The sequence below is a fragment of the Mauremys mutica genome, chromosome 9 (assembly GCF_020497125.1).
Source record: "Mauremys mutica isolate MM-2020 ecotype Southern chromosome 9, ASM2049712v1, whole genome shotgun sequence".
In the NCBI taxonomy this organism is placed as follows: Eukaryota; Metazoa; Chordata; order Testudines; family Geoemydidae; genus Mauremys; species Mauremys mutica.
The window spans coordinates 27,729,025-27,750,112 of NC_059080.1; the positions used below are offsets into that span (position 1 = coordinate 27,729,025).

General features: G+C 40.2%; 1 protein-coding gene across 1 annotated transcript; it reads left to right on the forward strand.

Annotated features, from left to right (window-relative positions):
• The first annotated feature begins 2,498 nt into the window (after positions 1-2,498).
• POU3F4 (POU class 3 homeobox 4) lies at positions 2,499-5,637 on the forward strand. The gene has a single exon (XM_045030761.1). The coding sequence runs from the start codon at positions 2,542-2,544 to the stop codon at positions 3,625-3,627; it is 1,086 nt and encodes a 361-aa protein (XP_044886696.1). The 5' UTR covers positions 2,499-2,541; the 3' UTR covers positions 3,628-5,637.
• The last annotated feature ends 15,451 nt before the right edge of the window (positions 5,638-21,088 follow it).

Here is a 21,088-nt window from a genome sequence, read left to right on the forward strand (position 1 = left end):
AAAAAATATTTTAGACTCTAGAGTGCAAATTCATTTTAAACAACTGAGTTACATTTATAACATAGTATTAGTTCTCTCCCACCACCAAGCATCAGGCACCGGTAATATTTATGTTAAAAGGCTTGTGTAGTCTATTTTGATATCTTTCCATACATATGATCAACCGCAGTCTGAATGGCTGGAGTCTGACTAGGAATTGTGCCGTCAGAAATGTCGCTTTGAAATGGGCAAAGGGGCTATCGTTCTCTTTTGCAGAGACATTTTTCATCTTCTGACCTCTCAACTGACCCTTCACAACACGCTTTCCAACGCCTTTCCAAGCGAGCCGCCTCCCCTGCACCTGAAAAGTTTCCCGAAGTTCGATTTTAGAGGCAGTCACCACCACCACCGCAACTCTCAAAGGGGGCAGGGGACCCCACTTCGCTGCAAAAGTAGCCTCAAAATAAATACAATACAATAAACGTCTAGGTTAAAAGCGGCGAAAACCCTGAAAAATGGAGCACCATCAATGCAAGAATGGCATTGCCCTTTATGTAAAAGCACATTCCTAATTCGGTAGAAAACACAGAGGAAATGAACATCTTTCTCCATAACTTATTTTTTAGAAATGTCAAAATCTATTTCAAACAACTTACCACACGCATCTTTTTAATAATTACATTCAAATTTACAAATATCAGATGTGCTGGTTTAGGCTTCGATGAGAAATTAATATTATTATTATTATTATTATTATGAGGAAACTGATGTTGCTTAGCTATAAAGGAATCAGAGGAAAGCTCACCTTGTTTATATATATATATATAGAGAGAGAGAGAGATTCATTTTCTTGAATTTTCTCCAGATCTGTCTTCTCAGAGAAACTAATGCCTTAATGACTTTCTGGAAGCTGCAAGCCTTCTTTTATTTCTGCTAAATATATGAAAATGTATGCAAATTTAAATCAAGCTTAACCTAGGAGCTCTTGCAATATATTTAATGGAATTTCAAACCAATAAGGGAACTCTGATGCAGTCTTCTGTAAGTGCAAATATAATTACGCAGCTAGGTTACCTCCAAAATTATGCAAGGAAAGGTCATTTTTTAACTTCAGAGATTTTCTAAGGTATTAGGTGTTTAATTTTCTCTGCTTGAGCACTACAAGAAATCTGAAATACCCAGATTTCTCTAACTCTACTCCTTAGCAGAACATTTGAAAGAGGAAGCATGAAACACAATGTTCACCCCCCTCACTTACAGATGATTTGAAATTGAATTTGAGAGAAAATTTAACATTTCCCATTCTCTCTCACACTCTCATTGTTTTGCCTGGTCACCAAAATATATTTCCCTTTTCTTTCTTGCACCGAGCAACATAAAATTCATATACCTAGGATAGTGTTTAGTGAAGATACACCTCATTAATTTCTTTTTCTATTTCAAACTTTGATGGAGAAGAGAAATCATTATAATTTATTTAAACAAATATTGGAAAGCACCTTTTTATTTCCTAGCTGGGCAAAACGCATCCCAGTGAACTAAATTATCCGGAAAGAGGAAATATATTGTACATATTTTGGAGCCTTGCAGAAGTGTGTCGTCCTAGAAGAAGTGCTTAGTGGCTGTGGGATTTAGAAGTTGTCGAACTGCTGATATGAAATGACATGTTATAGGGATAAAAGCAAGGACCCCAATTGACCTGACGATCGGGGAGGTAAACTTGAGAATAACTGAATGATATTACTAGCTTGTAAGATTTGTATTTAAATCCGGGAAGAGTTTGACTGTTGGTTAACAAACAACAAAATAAAAACATAAATTTGTAATAAAGCTCTGCCCTCTAGGAAATATTCCCTTTAACTCGTTTTAAATCCTATTTTATGGCGGGGTATATTCATTAATTTTCCTGATTATAGGATATGTACCTTAAATTTAAAGATTGAGATGTGGTGGCTTTTAGGTGTCTGAGGGGGGTTGCATGGGTGTTTTGTTTGTGTGTGGGGGTGTGTGTTTTTGTTTATATAAATCTATAGTTTATCATCTCACAATTACCTTCATGTTGCATTTACAATGCTGGACGGATTGGGGAGCCCGTATGAATTGTGCTAAGGATAGATTGTCAGTCTTCGGTGCCGGCATTTAACCTCTGGTTTTTGCTGTACCTGGAATTAATCACTACAAATTTAAACCATGCTCTGTCATCCCCCCTCCCCTCTCATAAGATCTTAAAAACAAATCTTGGCATGCAGTGAAGAAAGAGTTAAACAAATGAACCGTGGACAGCCAGCTAGCAGCAACCAATGGAGCCTAAAGATTGATTCACTTCCTGCTTCAGACTCACTTTAACTCCTGGGTTTCGCAAACCTAATTTGGACAGCGCGACCTGCCTCTTCACCCCTCATTGGCGCAGCCAAAGCTTCCCGACAGATGAAATGCTGTCATTGGCCAGCAGCGCTGCCAATAACTCAGTGGTTGCTGATTTGGCTCCCTTGCCTGGTAGATGTCAAAGGCTGAAGCTGCTCCCTTTGCCACATTATAACTAGTAGGGGATCTACACCAGCCATGGCCACAGCTGCCTCTAATCCCTACAGCATTCTCAGTTCCAGCTCCTTAGTCCATGCAGACTCCGCGGGCATGCAGCAAGGGAGTCCTTTCAGAAACCCTCAGAAACTTCTCCAAAGTGACTACTTACAGGGAGTTCCTAGCAATGGGCATCCTCTCGGACACCACTGGGTGACCAGCCTCAGTGATGGGACCCCGTGGTCCACCACGCTAGCGACGAGCCCCCTCGACCAGCAAGACGTGAAGCCAGGAAGAGAAGATCTCCAGCTTGGCGCAATCATCCATCACAGGTCGCCTCATGTGTCTCACCACTCGCCCCATACAAATCATCCCAACGCATGGGGAGCCAGTCCAGCTCATAACTCATCGATAACCTCCAGTGGACAGCCCATTAATGTCTACTCGCAACCTGGCTTCACAGTCAGTGGCATGTTGGACCATGGGGGGCTAACACCACCTCCTGCCTCCGCCACTACCCAAAGCTTGCACCCAGTGCTGAGGGACACCGCAGATCATGGAGATATAGGCTCCCATCACTGTCAGGATCACTCTGACGAGGAGACGCCGACATCAGATGAGTTGGAACAGTTTGCAAAGCAGTTCAAACAAAGGAGAATCAAGTTGGGATTCACTCAAGCAGACGTTGGCTTAGCACTAGGGACTCTCTATGGCAATGTTTTCTCCCAGACTACTATCTGCAGGTTTGAGGCTCTGCAGCTCAGCTTTAAGAACATGTGCAAACTGAAACCGCTGCTAAACAAGTGGCTGGAAGAGGCAGATTCATCTACCGGCAGCCCGACTAGTATTGACAAAATAGCAGCCCAAGGCAGGAAAAGAAAGAAGAGAACCTCGATAGAGGTGAGTGTCAAAGGGGTTTTGGAAACTCATTTTCTTAAATGTCCCAAACCTGCAGCCCAAGAGATCTCCTCCTTGGCAGACAGCCTGCAGTTAGAGAAAGAAGTGGTGCGTGTCTGGTTTTGTAACAGAAGACAAAAAGAGAAAAGAATGACTCCACCAGGGGATCAGCAGCAGCATGAGGTTTATTCTCATAACGTGAAAACAGACACATCCTGCCATGATCTTTGACTATAGGGCTCGGCTCGCAGACAGGACTGGGAGCAGCGCGGATTTTCTAAGAGGGTTTTAACTTATGCTTAAAGAGGAAACAAAAACAAATACTCGAAGACTTAGAGCACGGGGCCTCCTGCTCTTCCGCCTGGGCAATATTTTCTCTCAAACCTTTTCGCTGATCAGTGCATATTGTTTACTATCAAACAAGGTTTGTTTTCGGTCTCCACTAGGAAGAAAAAAAATAAAGACAGATGTGTGCCTATGAATAACCTTCCAGCGCCTTGGTTATATCAGCTGTATTTCAGGTGAATCTGTTTTACAATAGACTAGTTTTGCATTTTTAAAGACTTATATAGCGTTTTTAAATGGCTGAGGTGTTTTACTACAAACTGTACACAATATTTGTGGCATAATTTGTACCGAATTGATCAGTCATCATTCCCCCCCGCTCCATGTATTGGGCATATCACTGTTACTGTAGTGGGGAGAAGGGGTAATTCCCTTCGCTTCTCTTCATTCCCCCCAATTCCATACTAGAGGAGTGGGGTCCCCCTTCTGCACCCCAAAGGCAGGAAGTTGTGCCTCCTTTGACTGTAACGCAGCTGACTGCCGCTTGCACGTTGTGAAGAATAAGAGACTGATTTCTTGCAGCTTTTCCTTCTTTTCAAATAACTTCCTAAAACCACGAAACGGTTCAGATTGACATTCTGAAATAAATCCCCCGACTCCCTGTTCCCTCCTCAACGGAAGGGAAAAAAAGATCTGAAATTAAGCACTGCAACTAAAATAAAGGATTTGTCTTTTTTTTTTCCTTTCTGAAAACGTGTTGGGCTTCTGATCAGCAGCAGACTGCGAAGGTCTGTAGTAAAACACCTTAATAATTCTGCGCTTTGGCTTCAGAAATCAGTTTCTCTGTATTTTTGTTTCAATATTAAAGAGGGATTCTGAGGTGTCTCAATGAATTTCGGGGAAATGCCCGCCTTTGTTTCATGCTGAGCTTATTTTCGTCTCACAGGGAAATGCTAGATTTGTTGAAAAGCTTTTTATAAAAAAAAATAAACAAAAAAGGCAAGTGAATAAAAATGCTAAAAAAGTGTAACCATTTTTTCTGGCATATAAAGGAGCGGTGCTGTATCCTTCCCTTCTTCCTAGCCCTCGGTAGAGATGTACTGTGTGTGTGTACACAGATATGTAGTATGTATGTGTGTAAATATGTATATACATACTATATATGTGTGAATGTATACAGACTGTGTATAGATCCAGCTACACACACACGGAAAAAAATCACACATTATAAACACACACAATGCACAAATATTGATCCAAACACTCTGTATAATGATTGTCTCTATAGAGGCGGGATACTCTCGCCTGGTTGTGTGCGTGTGTATATAATATTGTGTTATTTGTACACTCGCACACACAGCTCGCTATCTGGAGACCAACACGCACATCCATACTACCAGAGGCAAGCCAGCCCTGCCTCCCGCAGTCTTTGGCTGAGCTCTGGGAGGGGGAGACATACTGGTAGCTAGGACTGAAGGCCCATGTTGACCCTGCTGCTTTGCATCCCTGAAGCTGCAGCTATACTGGCAAATTGCGCTCCCCGGATTCCCCCCACCCACCCACTCCCCCAGCATTAAGATTTTCATTTTGACATTTATATTTTTCAAGTATTTTTCAGTAAGCGCTAAAAATCTCGACACCGAGGACCTATTTCTGCCAACTTTATACCTGTACAGTTTTGTATATTACACGTTTTTTGGAAGTTATTAATTTAAAGACAGATCATTTAGTTTATTCATTTAGTAACGGATGTATAATAAACGCTATTTTCATTAAAGGTTGCTTTTTTCAACTATTTTATCCAAAATTGCCTATTGCCGTTGCCAACGATTATTTATTTTCAATAAATTCCGGGTTATGTTTTAAAAAAAATGGTTTCCAGAAGCCGAAATGGGTGTAAAAAAAAATTAAAAATACACGATTCGCTGTCATGTTTGATCGTCGACCAGTTTTAGTCCAGGGGTTTATATTGACGCAATATTTTATTGTTGTAAAAGGAAAAAAAAGGTTTAAATAAACATTTTTACAAAAAAAAATGTTGCGTTATTTGCGTGGTGTATAAACTGGGACATTTAAAACAAACCTCAGCTCCGGCCTTTGGCTCATTTTAGCCCCTGTTTATTAGGATCATTTAATCTTCCGTTTGGGGTTTAATAGCGATCCCGAGATTTCAGCCCCCCCCCAAGCTTCTGGAAGGAGATTCACTGAAAAGCCGAGGTCTTTTTTGTTTGTTTGAACTCTCTCCGCCCCGGGCAATAGGCACCAATCTACTAGCATCTCCCTGAACCCAGCTCAGCGGGTTTCTCGTCCCCTCTTGTCTCCTTTCGGGAAGGTCTGGTCCGCCCGTTCGCGGAGTTCTCCAGCCGGGGCAGCGCTTGGCTCTCCGGAGGGCCGCTGCCGAGCTGGGGTTGTGTGGACTTGATGGTGCAATATGGAGGCTTTGCTTGCTGCTGCCGCAGGCCCGCGGGGCTTGGGTTTCGAGACAGCGCGTTTCTGGGGGAAATGCTGGAAGGGCTTTAGGCATTTGGTTTGTGTTTTAAAACACGAGTGCGCTGTTGTTTGGTCTTTCGCCTAGTCCTAAGGGAGATTTAGAGGTAGCGATAGGGATTTAACTGACACCCATGGGAAAATATGGAACTTGATTTGTGTGTGTGTGTGTGTGTGTGTGTGTGTGTATTATACATCTAGTCACCCACTCCACATGGAGACACATGACGAATTACACTTGAGGTCTGTTCGTATTTTTGAAAGTGTGGGATCTTATCTGTAGCTGTGAAGTAGTGACGGTTGTTGGAAAGACGAAGGGAATATAATCATTTTAAAAAGGTTTCAGAGTAGCAGCCGTGTTAGTCTGTATCCGCAAAAAGAACAGGAGTATTTGTGGCACCTTAAAGACTAACAAATAACAACTAACAAAGACTAATAAATTTGTTAGTCTTTAAGGTGCCACAAATACTCCTGTTCATTTTAAAAAGGTAACTTTTCCTAGGAGCAGTAGACCTACATGTTTCTGGTCAGCTAATACGGTACAGTTGTACCCTACATTAATACTATGTCTATAGAAATATCTAAATACAAGTGTTTTATATAGATACACACTGTACATAAGATGTATGTACACACCATACCAATCTAGTGTCTGTACACAATATGTACACAATATATATACACCGGAGTGGAAAGGCCGATCCTTGTTTAGGGTTATAGTAAATACCATTGTATCACTTGGTTGATTGCAAAGTAGGGGCCAATGGTGTAAGTGTACCTTCCTTCTTAAATTTATTTTATCCAGACTTCAATACATTGAACAGATTTAAAAAAAAATCCTAAAAGCAAACTGATACAAGTAGGATGATAGATTAATCTCCCCCGCCCCCCAGAACAGCAGGAAATAGCATGAATGAAGTTTCTTTTGTTACATATTTCTTGCCACACCGCCCCATGCTCTCACTCTCCCATTTCCCCAAGAAACCAAGTGAAAGAGATGCCTGGGACTGAATCTTAGTTGCACTGATGCCTCTGCGATGGCCCTTGCCAGGGAGATAGCTTTGGATTCAGATTACTTAAGGTTCATATTACTGGGGCTCTGTCCTATGTGAACAAGAAGTGAAGTATTGAAAAAGAACAATCACAGTTCATCATATCTAATGGGGTGAAAGTGAAAAGCTACATCCTCATCAGCTGATCAGAGCCATAGGAGCAAAATAAGTCTTGGGTGAGAGTAAGGAATGGCTAGACAATGGCAAACAAAGCCTAGCTGAATTGCTAATACAAGTCCAGATATAGTGTCTCAACCTAAGCTGGAAGAAAAAATGCAACAGTCCTATATACAGTCTAAGGGGGGAAGTAGAGGGGAAAGAGAGAAATACCTCCTTTGACAAGCTGCACCAAGCCCTTTAAAAGAGAGAGAGAGAGAGAGAGAGAGAGAGAGAGAGAGAGAGACTGACTAGCACCAACGCTAGGAGGGAGCTGTGTTTGTCTTTAATAAACCAAGCACTGTTCCCTGGAAAGTATTTAGCATTCATAGATTTCCATTTGTTCACATCTCAGGCTGCTGCTGCTACCCTGACTCCACTCAGGCTACAAACAGAAAATCCTGAATTTATTAAAAAGAGGGGTTTGGCGTGTACACAATGTGCAATTATTTTTTTCTTTCCAATCGTAGGAATACATTTTTGAAAAACAGTTCAATCTTTTAACTACTGACACTGCACTAGCGATCACAGTTTTGGGGACTGATCCTGTTCCCACTGAAGTCAATGACAAACCTCCCATTGCTTTCAAAGTGGTCAACCTGCATTCGTTAGGCCAAAGTCCCATATGAGCAGACAATGGTCATGTTGCTGAAAAATGACTAAGATCAGGCCCTTGATCAAATCATAGGCCTCCTGCAAACACTAACCTGCATGAGTAACCTATCTGAGTATTTCTATTGGCTTAAATCTGGCTACTCACAAAAGCACTCACGTTGACTGCCTGTTTCAGAACTGTGGACCATATTTTTTAAATAGTTAAAAAGGACTGAAAACCAGAACATAAAGAATTACAAAGTCATTACATTTCTCAGATCCTGCCCCACCTCCCCTCCCCACCAATAAAAGAAAAGATGGAAAATATACAAAGTAACCTGTGTACTAAATTAGTCACAACTGGACAGACACTGAAATATTTTTTAAATACCACCAATATGGACTCTTAAGAAAAGCTTTTGAGATCAATAAATACTTTAGGTGATTATGATGACTATTATAGTTCAGAGCCCTGCGGGATAAAGCTTTTCAAAAGGGTGTTGGTTTGGAGTGAAGGTTCTAGCTGGAATTGGGTCTTGTTAGGATCATTTGCATGATGTATGTATTTCATTATTGTATGGTTGAGGGCTTTTGTTTTGTTTTTGTAATTGTCCATATGCCTAGAGTTGCTGCTGATAGGCAAAATGGATATATGGAAATAATAAAATAAAATGTAAACAAAAGTGTTTTAAATATCATTATATACAGATGGAGAGGGTGAGTGGAGAATCACAAGCAAGGAAAATCCACAAAGAAAATAAAAATTCTGCTCCCCATTCCCTCTCTAATTTAGTATCCCTCTGAGCAAAATGAAACTCTTTTGTGCCCTCTTATGTTAAGTATAGATCACTGTCCTCTTCTCTATTCTCATATACATACACACACCCCTCATTTTCAGAGGTGCTGAGCACCCACAGCTTCCATTAACTTCCAAATAGAGCTGAGGAGCTAATGCCTTCTGGGAAAAAAAAGAATCAAACCCAAGTATACTTCCCTATTCATAAACATACATACGGTGCCTGGCTAATGCTAAAGGTGTAATAAACCAATAACAAGGAAAGACAAAGTTAAGATTAAAATCTAAGAAACAATCAGCCCTGAAATCCTGTATTTGGGAAGTTGCCTATATGCTTCCTCACGCATTTTTTTTTTGCATGAGTATAAGAAGAGGTCCATAATTTGTTCTCAGTTGTACCAGTGTAAAACCAGAACCTGTTAGCTTTTATAAGGCTGCCCATCACCATGGTACTTGAGCACCTGACTGCACTGGAATTACTCTGGATTTACACCAGCATAACTGAGAGCAGAATTGGGTTGAATCACTTTGCCCTCTTTTGAGAGCAGAATTGGCCTTGCTCCTGCAGTCACCACACAGGCATCGCTCCCACTGAAGTATTAATGTATGAGGGATTTAAGCGGTATTCTTGATGGCCACGCGCATTAAGGGAAGACATTAATTTAGTGCTTAAATAACTCACATAGCCCAAAGAAGAATAGACTGGAAACTGTATTTCAGTGGTAAGACTGAATTTCCTTTCCTTGCTTTTGTGATTTTAATAGAGACCCTTAACCATATTTTAATAATTTTGTGGTTGAATTGCCTTTGCTTTTTTATATTTGAAAAGGAGAAAATCTGACACTTTTTAAAATTTCAATTTTAAATGTTCCCACGGTAGCAGTGTTGTCCTCTCTTTTAGGAAGGACATCACTAATCAAACTGGTGACTTTAAAGCAAAATCACTGAGAGCTAGGGACAGTGTCTCACTTTACTGTAGAATTACTCTAGAGCTAATTCAGGATATGAAGTGGGTTCACACCTAGACTGAGTTTGACCAAGAAGCTTTAAAAACCTTTGAACATAAAACTTTTAGGTTTTTTTGGGGTGTGTGTGTTTTAATGGAAATGATGCCACACCTTCAACTAGAGCAGGGTGAAATCATTTCACCATGATATCAGTAGCAGATCCACAAATGGAAGTCAGCATATATGTTTCACTCATCCCACAACAAGGTAAGAAAGGCACAGTAATAGTAGCTGATGACCATTTGCAGTCTATTTGCTAAGGGTCTGATTCTGAAGCGCACACAGGTAACTTGTGAGCAGTCCCATTTAATTTAATGCGATTACCCATGCCGCTAGGAGTAATTCATGTGCATGTTTGCAGGATCAGATGCAAAAGCTCACATCCTATAAAAATATATACACAACCTTTATGCATGTGAGTGGTCCCCTTGAACTACTCATTTGCATAAAGTTCCTGCAAACGTGTAGGTAGGATTGTATCAGGAAATAAAATTTGCATTTTTCCCCTTTCTTACAACAAGTATCATGTACCCGATAGATGAGAAAGGCTCCACAGTAATTATGTATTTAGGATATGTGATAGCTGTAGTTAAGATCCTTAAGAGTCATTGTGGGATACAATTTACTTTACATGTGCAACAGCCAATTTTTAAACCACCATCTCTCAGCTATTTTTTATTTTATTTTTTAAATATCAAAAGCAATTAGACCATACTATGGCCTAAATGCTAAATAATTCCCAAATCAAAACCATTTTTAAAGCAGTAAGCATAATTTTTTTTTAAACTTGTACATTATGGAAATGGCCAAACTAAATAAACTTTTGTTTTAATATGCTAAAAAGGAATAATAATGAGAGGTTTGAACCTAATATGCAATTTGACATGTCAAATTTCAGCCAAAGCTGATTTTTTGGTCAATTTTTAAGCTCCTTGAAAATAGGGTGAGTAATTAAAATAAAACCTTAGATGGTTAGATACCTCTGTGACGTGTGCAGTACCAGAACCTAGAAAAACAGAACTTGCAAAGAGAGCTGTATATGCACAGCACACCCATATGCAACAGGACTTTATTTCAGTGGGACTCTGCACAAGTGGGGCCTAATCCTTCACTCACTACTAGGCATAATGCTTACAACCAACATTGCCCCATTGACAGTAAGCACTATGCTTGTCCTGATAGTACGTTTGCAAAATCAGATTCTTGATTAAAATTGTAAATATCAGTTTAAACCTTGGAAAGGGATGGAAAGAATATTTGCTGTTGTTTAAAGCCCAGCAACAATAAGCTAAGAAGCTACTGATAAATTTTGTTCATGCCGACCCCTTCTTACTGTGATATTGATCTCCACGCTTCTAGCTCTGGAGCGCTGCACTATTCCTGGTCAATTGCATATTGGAAAGTGACAGGATGCAGCAGCATGAAAACAGCAGTTAAAAGTTGGGCTGAGCAAAAGTCCATTTTAAAATACTCAAAAAATATTTCAAAAAATAAATCCAGAATCTAGAAACAGCTTCTTTTATTATGGGACATCGTTCATTACTATTACACGACAAAAAATGTCACTACTATTCTGCCATTAGATTGTTTTTTTAATGATGCAAGTATTTGACTTCTGCATCCCAAGAACAAATAATATTTATCCAATGTACAATTTCTGCTATTTTAGATCTGACAATTACTTTCCCTTTAGTCTCAAAGCAGGAAGTTTTGGTTTTCATATTTACTGTTGGCCTTTAAAATAGCTCCCTCCCACGGATCTCACTGACCATAAAATATTGAAGGATAAATAACAATCTTAACTCTTAACTTCCCTTCCATTTCAGACTTAGGGCAAATGGCAGGTAATATGAGCAATGTGGAAGGTATTGTAGTTCTGTCTGGATTAAAGGATCAGTCTCTGTGGCACATATCTTCAGCTAGTAACTTGTGATCTGGTTAAACCAAACTGAAAGCCCACAAGCAGGTGTTGGGAGTCATACACCAAAACAGAAATTCTGTGCAATTACTGTGGAAAACCAATGGATCTCGTTGCATGAAATTTTTGCTATGGTACGATACTACCAATTAAAATTAAAAAAACAGGTTCCATATCTCAGAATCCTGTTGAGAATTAAGAGCTAAGTGTTCTCTTTTAGGTCCTTATAACACAGTTGCTAACAACTAAAAACCTCACCCTGTTGAAAATTACATCATTCATCTTCTCTGTTTGCATCATCCAAACTTTGTAAATACATTGGCTATTTTGACCTATTTTTGACAGAAATGTGGCTTGTACAAGTGGATTTGTAAATTTCTTGTGGCTCACTAAACTCACAGAAAGCTTCTAAATATCTATAGACTTTTATAGAGAATGATAGCCTGTTTAATCCCTATTACATTTTATTGGACTTCTCCATAAAGGAAATCCCAATTTGAACCCATGGGAGTTCTGCCTGAGAAAAATTGCAGAGTCAAGCCCTTTCCACTGACATCTCTTTAAACGGAGTAGAAAAATCTCATAATGGGTAATACTAGTCGAACCAAACAAGCATGCAAAGATGACACATACATACAACACATGGGGTCCAAGTTCTGTATCACACACACTCCCAAAAGTCCTCATAACTTCAATGGGAGATCTGGGAGTGCAAACTCCATCTTTGACAGTTAGGCAAACAACACAGAACTCACTTGACTATAAGTAGAAGAGATCTTTGGTGAAATGTGATGAAATTATTGTATAATGTAACAAAATCTGTTTGTATAAAAATACACACTTTGTATCACACCATTATGCATTCCCTCTGGATATAAAAGGTTTGATCAGCATTAGTAGAAGATAACTGCATTGCTCATGAGATGGGTTGAAGCTGCTGTGTTTGCATCTGGACCACGTTTAGAATAAGAGTTCAGGTTCAAAGACTTACCAGGACTAGGATGCCAGAAACTTGCAATATGGTTTTTTTGAGCTTTCAGTGTAAAATGGTAGAACTCTTGTACAATTAGCCATTATTTCAGTCACATTTGTTCTAACTGAAATTAGAAAACAGTTGTCTTTAGGTTTTGAACGCAGTCCAGAACTGAAACTACAAGAGATGGTTCAGACCAAAATTAGGATGCAGAGAGTCGGTACGAAAGAGACTTTTTCTTTAAATATGTATTTGGTAAAACAAGATGTGCAAGAAGTTGCATAAGTGACACAAGTTTACAGTAACTCAAGTTAAGAATTGTTAATATTTGCCATTTTTAATGTATTGTTGAAATACAAACCAAATGGTGTTTTCATCTTCTTGTGTTCCCTGTTATCTCATATCTGATAGCATTGCTTTGTTTGCATTTAGAAATATAGGGATTAAATCCACCATCTCAAAATCTTATAGTAAACCTGAGATGAGTTGTTTGTTTCCCCTGTCCCCCTCAACCAATCTACTATGCTCTACCTTACCTCCAAAGAGAGTTCACCAACACATCCACTGCTTCATCTGCTGTCAGAGTGCCTTTTCTTTCCTAAACAGGGGTAATATTAGATGGCTTCAGAAATTGTTCCGTGGACAAAAATAGCGTGAGTAGCAATCCATAGCCAATTTAATAAAACAGAGTGCCTGTTACAGCACCTTAGTCTTCATGTCTGATTGAAAACAAAGGTCTGTATTGCCTGGTATAGATGGTATTTTGTCCATTTGCCATACTGTTCACCAATGTCAATTTATTTCAATTTAGAGTCCACCTGGGGCTCAAATTCACTTGTGTATGTTTCCACTGAATAACTTTTTTTTGTAATCCTTGACTGAAAAAGTACTTGGATATTTTATATGGAATGAGCTATGTAGAATAAAAGGATGCTGAATAATGATTTTAGCACTAAACCAACATTTGGAGAAGCACTCTCAGTTCCATAACCAAAAATAAAATATTTGTTCTGAAATTGCAGGTTTGCTTTTTGTCCAGTACATGACAAGCCATGAAAGGGAGGTGCAGCAACCTAGCACCACCAAAACACTGGTAAAGGAAAATGAGTTAAGTATGTTCTAGTTTCCATCCACATTATAATGATTGTCTTAAGAACAGATTTATTCTGTCCCGTTTCTTCTTCTTGCCACAATCTAAGTCACAAGAATGTGGTATCAGAATTGTAACGCCTCATATATTCCGAGGAAGATAATAGTAAACTGCACTACTTTGACCTTTTCAGTATTTCTGCTGTTTGATTCACTAGCCATTCCCATTCTTCCTGTTTACAGCCTTGGTAACCTGTAGGGATGAAGTGGAATGGGTAACCAATCAAAATACAGAATATTGAAAAGGTTAAAGTCTGTGTTTATGAGTCTATTAAACGTTTATAGTGTTTCACAGACTATCCTGGGCATTAAAGTTATGATATCTCGTTCTCATAACAAACATAGTAATGAGAACAGAAAATGGCAAAACGTGAATCCATTCTAAAGGCAAAATTTGCAATAGGAATACAAAAACAGTAGAATATTAATTCACTCCTTTTTTAATAGTAGCAAAAGGAATGGATAAGTGGTGCAAACTTAACCCACTGGTAGGACAAATCTATATATCACATAGGAATTGTCATATTGGAATCTGCCCATGGTCCATTTAATCCACTATCAAGTCTCTAGCATTGACTAATACTGGATGCTTCACAGGAAATTATAAAACCTAAATGGTGGCCAGAAATTTCTTGCTGACCTCTAACTGATGATCAGTTTATGCCCTATATATGAGGTGTGACAAAGTTCCTCCTCTACCTTGGTGGGTCCTGCGCTTATTGGCGGATTTGCTCGCCTCAGAGATCTTCCCCTCTGGTGGAACCCACAGTCCGGGTCAACTCCTCCTGTGTCTGATCAGGAGTTGGGAGGTTTTGGGGGAAGCCGGGCCCGCCCTCTACTCCAGGTTCCAGCCCAGGGCCCTCCTGTAATAGCTGCATGACAGCTACAACTCCCTGGGATACTTCTCCATGGCCTCCTCCAAACTCCAGAAACTCTAGTAGGGACTTTGCTATTGGTAATCAATTTTACATGGAAGGTGATCAGATACTACAATGATAGACAGCAGTATAAAACTATAATAAAAATGGAAGATAGATGCCCAGAAGGTCAGCAGAGGAGGCATCTTATGTGCAAGCAACTGGCTATCAGACAGGAAGGAGCTTGATGTGGTCCAAATGCCATTGGAAGCCATTAGCACTGCCACCCATTTCAAATGGCTTTGTGGTCTCTCTAAAACCAGAGGCACCTGCAGCCATGGATTCAAGGAGCCCCAGAGGTTGGGGGGCTCATGACTAACCCATCAGTTTCGAAGGTGGGGCAATAAAAATGGATATTACGCTTGATGATTTGTAGAATCCCCAAATTCAGGGATAGTTGCAAGTTTTGTGGGTCCCAAGGAGCAGGTGTGGTGACCTTTTGTTCCTGTATTATTAGGACAGGGTAAGAATGAGAAAAGCTGACCTTCTCTACAATATTCACTATTTTACATACTTCTGTTATATTTCCTTTTAGTCCTTTACAAACTGAACAGCTTTAGACATTGAAACATCCCCACCCACATCCTTCGCGCTAAGCATTTTTAACATCCTCTGAAAATATGGGATATGTTGCTTCTAAAACTAGTTGTCGGACTGCTCTTGCTTTAATAGAAATGAAACTATTCATTCTGGGAACCACCACTGACCTGGAGACAGAGCTTTGTGTATTTCCTCATCTGCCCTGATTAATCAGATTAACTAATTTCACCCTCTTGCACTTGAAGAAAAAAAAAGAGGGCTGGGTTGAAAAACAAAGAAGGGAAGGAGATGTACCCCAGCATTATCTGGATAGTCCAGGCACATTGGCCAGTAGAAGTTATGCACAAAATTAAAGCCATGATTCTGACCTATATTAATTTCTTTCTAAGATTGAGTCTGAGATGCGTATTGATTTTGGAGGAGTGTTGGCTAAGTGGTGTTTGCAAAGGTGATTGAGGCTTGCACAAAGGACCAATGGAGTGTAAAAGAGGATCGGGGCAACATTAGAGCATTATAAAATGGACAGTAATGGAGTCCCAAAGAAGCATGAGAATTGTGGGAGAATCAGGGAGCCTAGGAGAATGGTGACATGGCTAGAGAATGATGAGAAGAGCCACAAGGGCATTAGAAATGGTCAGGTGAGAAGATGTGAAGTTGGCAAGGTAGTGAGAGGATCAGGAAGAGAACTAGGGTGGTATGAGGAGCAGTTAGGAGATCCAGGAAAGAATCATAAGGGACTAGATGCATGCATTAAGCAGCACTGGAGAGGATTGGCACAGACTGGGTTTTACCAGGAAGAAGTCACTGGGGTGTTATTTTGCCAAAACCCCTCAAACTGTAAAGTGTCACTAATAGCTAAGGGGAAAAAACGTCAAAATTTCTATCCCCATCCCTTCCCCTCCTAAACAAACTCAGAAAACATCTGAATATCTTACAAAGTGAACAGCTAATAGTGAGGGGAAAGGATACACTACACCAATATTTAGAGGGGAAATGTTTAAATCACCAAGTCATGGAACTTACGTAAGTCAAAGTGTTATATTTACTAACAGAACGTTGGCTGTCAGCTTAGAAGTTGCTCTAACGTATCAGACCAGTGCTCCATCTAGTCTAGTATCTTGTTTACAATAGTGCCCAAAGCTAGATGGTTCAGAAGATGGTGCAAGAAAGCCTGTATTTCACTGCAGAATGACCTTCTACAGGGAATGTTTCTTCCTAGCTCCCACCATTTAGTATTTGGTTTATGCCCCCAAGCATGAAGGTTTATATCTTTTATATATATTTTAATCCTATGTAGTATAATTAACATCCAAAAGTGTTTTAGTGATTTTCTGTCATGGGGATGTATATATAAAGGCTTTGGACTGGCGGGATGCTGTGCAAGTACCTTTTATTTGAGGTATACGTCTGACTCTTGTCAATAGTATGCTATCTCTGAGTCATTTTGGATCCATCACTGCTTCTGGATGCTCAGGTGACACTGTGGCACACAAGGTCTTTTCCCCCCTTCATGTATAATCAGCCAGGAGCCTCCAAATATTCCTCTCTGATGTAGACCTCACTATAGTTGCCCATTCCTTTTTAACATGAAGGCTGGATTACTGCAATGTGCTGTAGTTAAAGCTACTGTACACTTGAAAAGGACTCATAAGCTTTAGTTTGTGCAGAATGTGCACTAGTGTTTATCATTTGAGTTGGGCAAGCCATTATGGACAAACAATAACAGCTCTCTGTAATCTGCAAGGGCTACCTACTCACTTCCTAGTGCTGTTCAATGTGTTAGTTACAATCTCTAATGCACTACCTGATCTGGAATCCAGTTACTTAATTGTCTCTCTCTCTCTGTCTCTCTCACTGTGGAAGTTAAGATTTACTGAGTCATTTTGTCTGTTTCAGAGTTTAACTTTCCATGTTCAGTGGTAGGGCATGCACATACGGAAGCTGCTTTTTTCCAGCAGCCAGAGGTTAAAGGAGAATATGAATAGCTTTCTTATAAACATGTTCTGAATTATTTTTGTATTTCACTTTTATCATAAAGACAGCAAACTTTGCTTCTCAAACAGCTAGATTATCTAGTCAGCTGCAGATGGAGTTCCAAACACTAACTTTCTTACTTCTGCAGTATTCAGTTTTAACCACACAAAGAGCCATCATTCATTCTTTGAAGGTCCTTTAAGGTTACCTTGCAGTTTCAGAATCTATGGAGCAATAAAGTTGAAAAACTTTACAGAATATAAAATATTAACAAACAAGACAATAAGGCCTGACACCTGGTCCTTTTTTCTAACTACTCTGCACTGAACTTGGATGAATTTCACCAAATTTGCAGAATTGTGCTTTCTGCAAATGGCTCTAAAGGGTGAATGAATTTTCCTTTATCTATAGCTACTAAAATGTAACAGCAACTATAATCTCTTCTTACATATTATACTGAGCCAGATGAGGTAGGTGTAAATAAGATACTGTTGACCCATCATATGAATCACAATTTCTATGGAATTATTAATTTCATATTTTAACCACTTTTGCAAAAAATTAACTATTTTTGGTAAAAAAAATTACCCAATTATATCCAGGGATGCTTTGGTGGTACCTGTGGGTTTTCTGAATGGTGGAGTATTATCCCATCTTATTAGTTTTAATAGCCTCATTTATAGAATCTGCTTTTTGGAGACGACCCACCCACAGGGCAGATGTAGAATCAAGCTTGTGAGAAGAGATTAGCAAAAAGTCATCTAATTGAGATATATTCTGCTTTTTTCATGTTGAAAGTCCTCATTTATGGTATTTTCTATAAAACAATTTACCTCTAGACTTCTAAACTCTATGCCTGTTGTATCCTTGGGGCAGCCGGTGTAGGAAGCAATCATTTGAGGCCAGAGAGCAGACAGCTAACCAAAACCTCCATTTTATTTACAGACACAGAGAGCTCACTCAGCCGGTTGAAACCGGCTGAGCTATCCCTTAATAGTCTAACTCAGTTGCCATAGTAACAAAACCCATGACAACCAAATACACAACAATGCCAATCTCCACAAATGTACTGAGAAATTAACAAAACAATGTCCTGAAAGAAACATTAAGTATTAAAATAAAATATTACAAAGTAAGGGCCAAATCCTGCCAACTTCCCACTGAACTCAAAACCACCAGGCTCCCCAATACAGCAAAACTGCCTTGTGAATTCCATGATTTCATAGTGAATCCATTTTTTTTAAGCACCTAATCTCTCTTGGCAAAAAAAGCTAAAAACTATTAGATGTCATAATTCTGATGCGCTGAGACAAAAGTGGGTGAAATATTGTGAAAAAAAGTATACCAAACATCCATTAGACTAAAACCACAAATTTGCTTCAACAATACCTATGACCCTTTTTATTTGTTTACTTCAAATATTCAGATGACTGAGTTTTGGTCACAAAAATGTTTGCACAAGTGAAATTCTCATAACCACTCATGTGAATGTATTTGCATGAAAGTTGACACACAACGTAAGCATGATGTTACTCTCTTGAAATCAATTGATTTCCCTTCTATTCATAAAAGTTGAAATCTTTCAGTCAGCGAGCAGAAATACCACCATGTGAGTGGTGTGACCAATCATATACCGTAAATAACTTAAGGATCAGCTGAAGCAAACGATTCATCTACAACTTATTGGCTAAAATAGGTTTAAAAAAAATGTTCTTTGAACAATTCCTAACAAATTCCCCCACTAACTTTCTGTTCACAGAAATTTGCAAAACAAGAAAAAGGGCAACATTAAAATAAATTATTAGCTATCAAATAACTTCCAAATGACTCCATTTTTAATTTTAAAAATACATCTGGCCTGACAACTTGCAAGTCTTGTAAACAGTGAATAATTTAAAATGGCAGATATAAACCACTGAAAACTCCATGTTATTACAGAAAGATTGATAAGACATTAAATATGGCAAAACATTGTATACAATTTATATTTATTATATTACATGCTGTAGTATAGCATGATTTTCTATTTGTGTTACACAGTACATAGAACTATGTGCATCAAATATACTTGTCAAAGGATTAAAAGATGTAGCATAGCCATAAAAAGAGAATTAAGTACTACTTAACTTTAAAACCGTATATTTAAATTTAAATACTACGCTGTGTCCAATGAGGACTAAGTGAGACATCTAGTCACTAAAAACAGGACAGAAAGGATTATTTAGTTAAATAAGAAGAGGGAAATGTTTTAAACAGGCCATTGCAGAAGCTGTGTGTTTCATTTCACAAATACTTTATGAAAAGCAGACTTTTACAAACAAAGCACTGCAAGATTTCACAGAAATTTTAACCCAGTCTTTCAAACATACCATATATATAGTGCTGCGATTCCCCAAGCTGTGTTGAAATACTGGGAAATTTGAAATTAAATTCAGGTCTCCTCAACATTGCTCCCAAGATCTGTGCTGCTCCATGTGTGGCATTTCACACCGGGGATGACCAGTCACTGATTTCCCTCCTAGAGATCCCTACAACAATGGGTGCTGGGGCAGGGCAGGTAGGGAAATAATGCCCTGCATATCTCCTAATGGGGGAGAAGACTTGGAAGGGTCAGGGGAGTATAATAGGGTGATTTCTCAGTAGGGGGCACCATGTGGGGTTTGGCGCAACTGGGTGAAGGAATCTGGAGCCTGAAGGTTGGTGTTAGGTTTGGGTGGAAGACTTGGGGAGCTTACTTCAGCCTCCCCAGTTCCACCAACCATGATTTGTCCCTGTTCCCCCTTTGTCCCCTCTCCATCCCCTGTCCAATCCTGTCCCACACTTCGGCCCATCCCCATTAGCTCCTCACCTTTCCCATCAGCTGGACACAGTGACTGGGGAAGCTGGGGTCCCTCTGCCTCCTTCCTTCTCTTCTGCCAGCTTCGAGCCACCAGGAGAGGCAGGGAACAGCTGGAGGGAAGGTAGAGGAAATACCTGTCGCTCTCTTCCATTCTGGTCCCGCAGCAGCTCCCAGCCATCTGGAAGTGAAATTGCAGGAAAATCCCACACAGCCTGTCCGGCAGGGCTGCAAATGTGAGATTACACCAGGGCTGCCAGGACCACGTGGACAGGAGGGGTAAGGGAAGAGAGCTACGACTGCAGCAGCTCTGATTGGCTGGGCAATCCCAGGAGGCAGGCAACTGGGGCAAACAAGTGCAGAATTGTCAATCTCAAGGGTTAGGATCAAAAATAATGAGTCAGGGCCAATAAATCATGAGATTTAAAAAAAAAAAGATTATGTTGTGCTTTTGGCCTGCCCTGTGAGTGGTGAACTCCCCCTGCCCATTCCCCAGCACAGGAGAGACAATTTGTGTTGCCCACTCTCCCAAATGTATTGGATGAGGTGACTGTGGCCCCACTGCAGGAGCTCTCATCCCCACACCTGCCTGTCCCCTGTCCAGCCATTAATTCTGCCCCCAGCCTCCTAGCTCTGCGCTCCCATCAGATCTGCCACCCAGCCCACACCCTGCCCCCTCCTCAGTTTTGCCTCTCTCCCACTCCCCAGCAGTTCTGCTCCACCCCACCCCACCCCACCTCCTCACCCTTCCAGCCTCACCTCTGCTCCTCCTCCTCCTGTTCTTTACCCTGTCTCCCAAGCCTGGGAGGCTGAGGGGGGAGCGAGAGGGGAAAGAGGTTGCACCAGGGTGGCTGAACCCCTTCCAAGCTGGGGGAGGGCAGTGACTCCAGAAGCTCTTCACGCCGCCCTGCCTTTCCCAGGATAGGTGTTGCAAGGAGGGAGGGGGGAGAAGCAGATTTGACGTCCTGTCCACTTTGCTCAGGAGAGGGGGAAGGAGCAGAGCCACCC

Excerpts from the sequence above, each read along its gene's own strand:
- POU3F4 (XM_045030761.1), top strand. The coding sequence starts at position 2,542 with ATGGCCACAGCTGCCTCTAATCCCTACAGCATTCTCAGTTCCAGCTCC.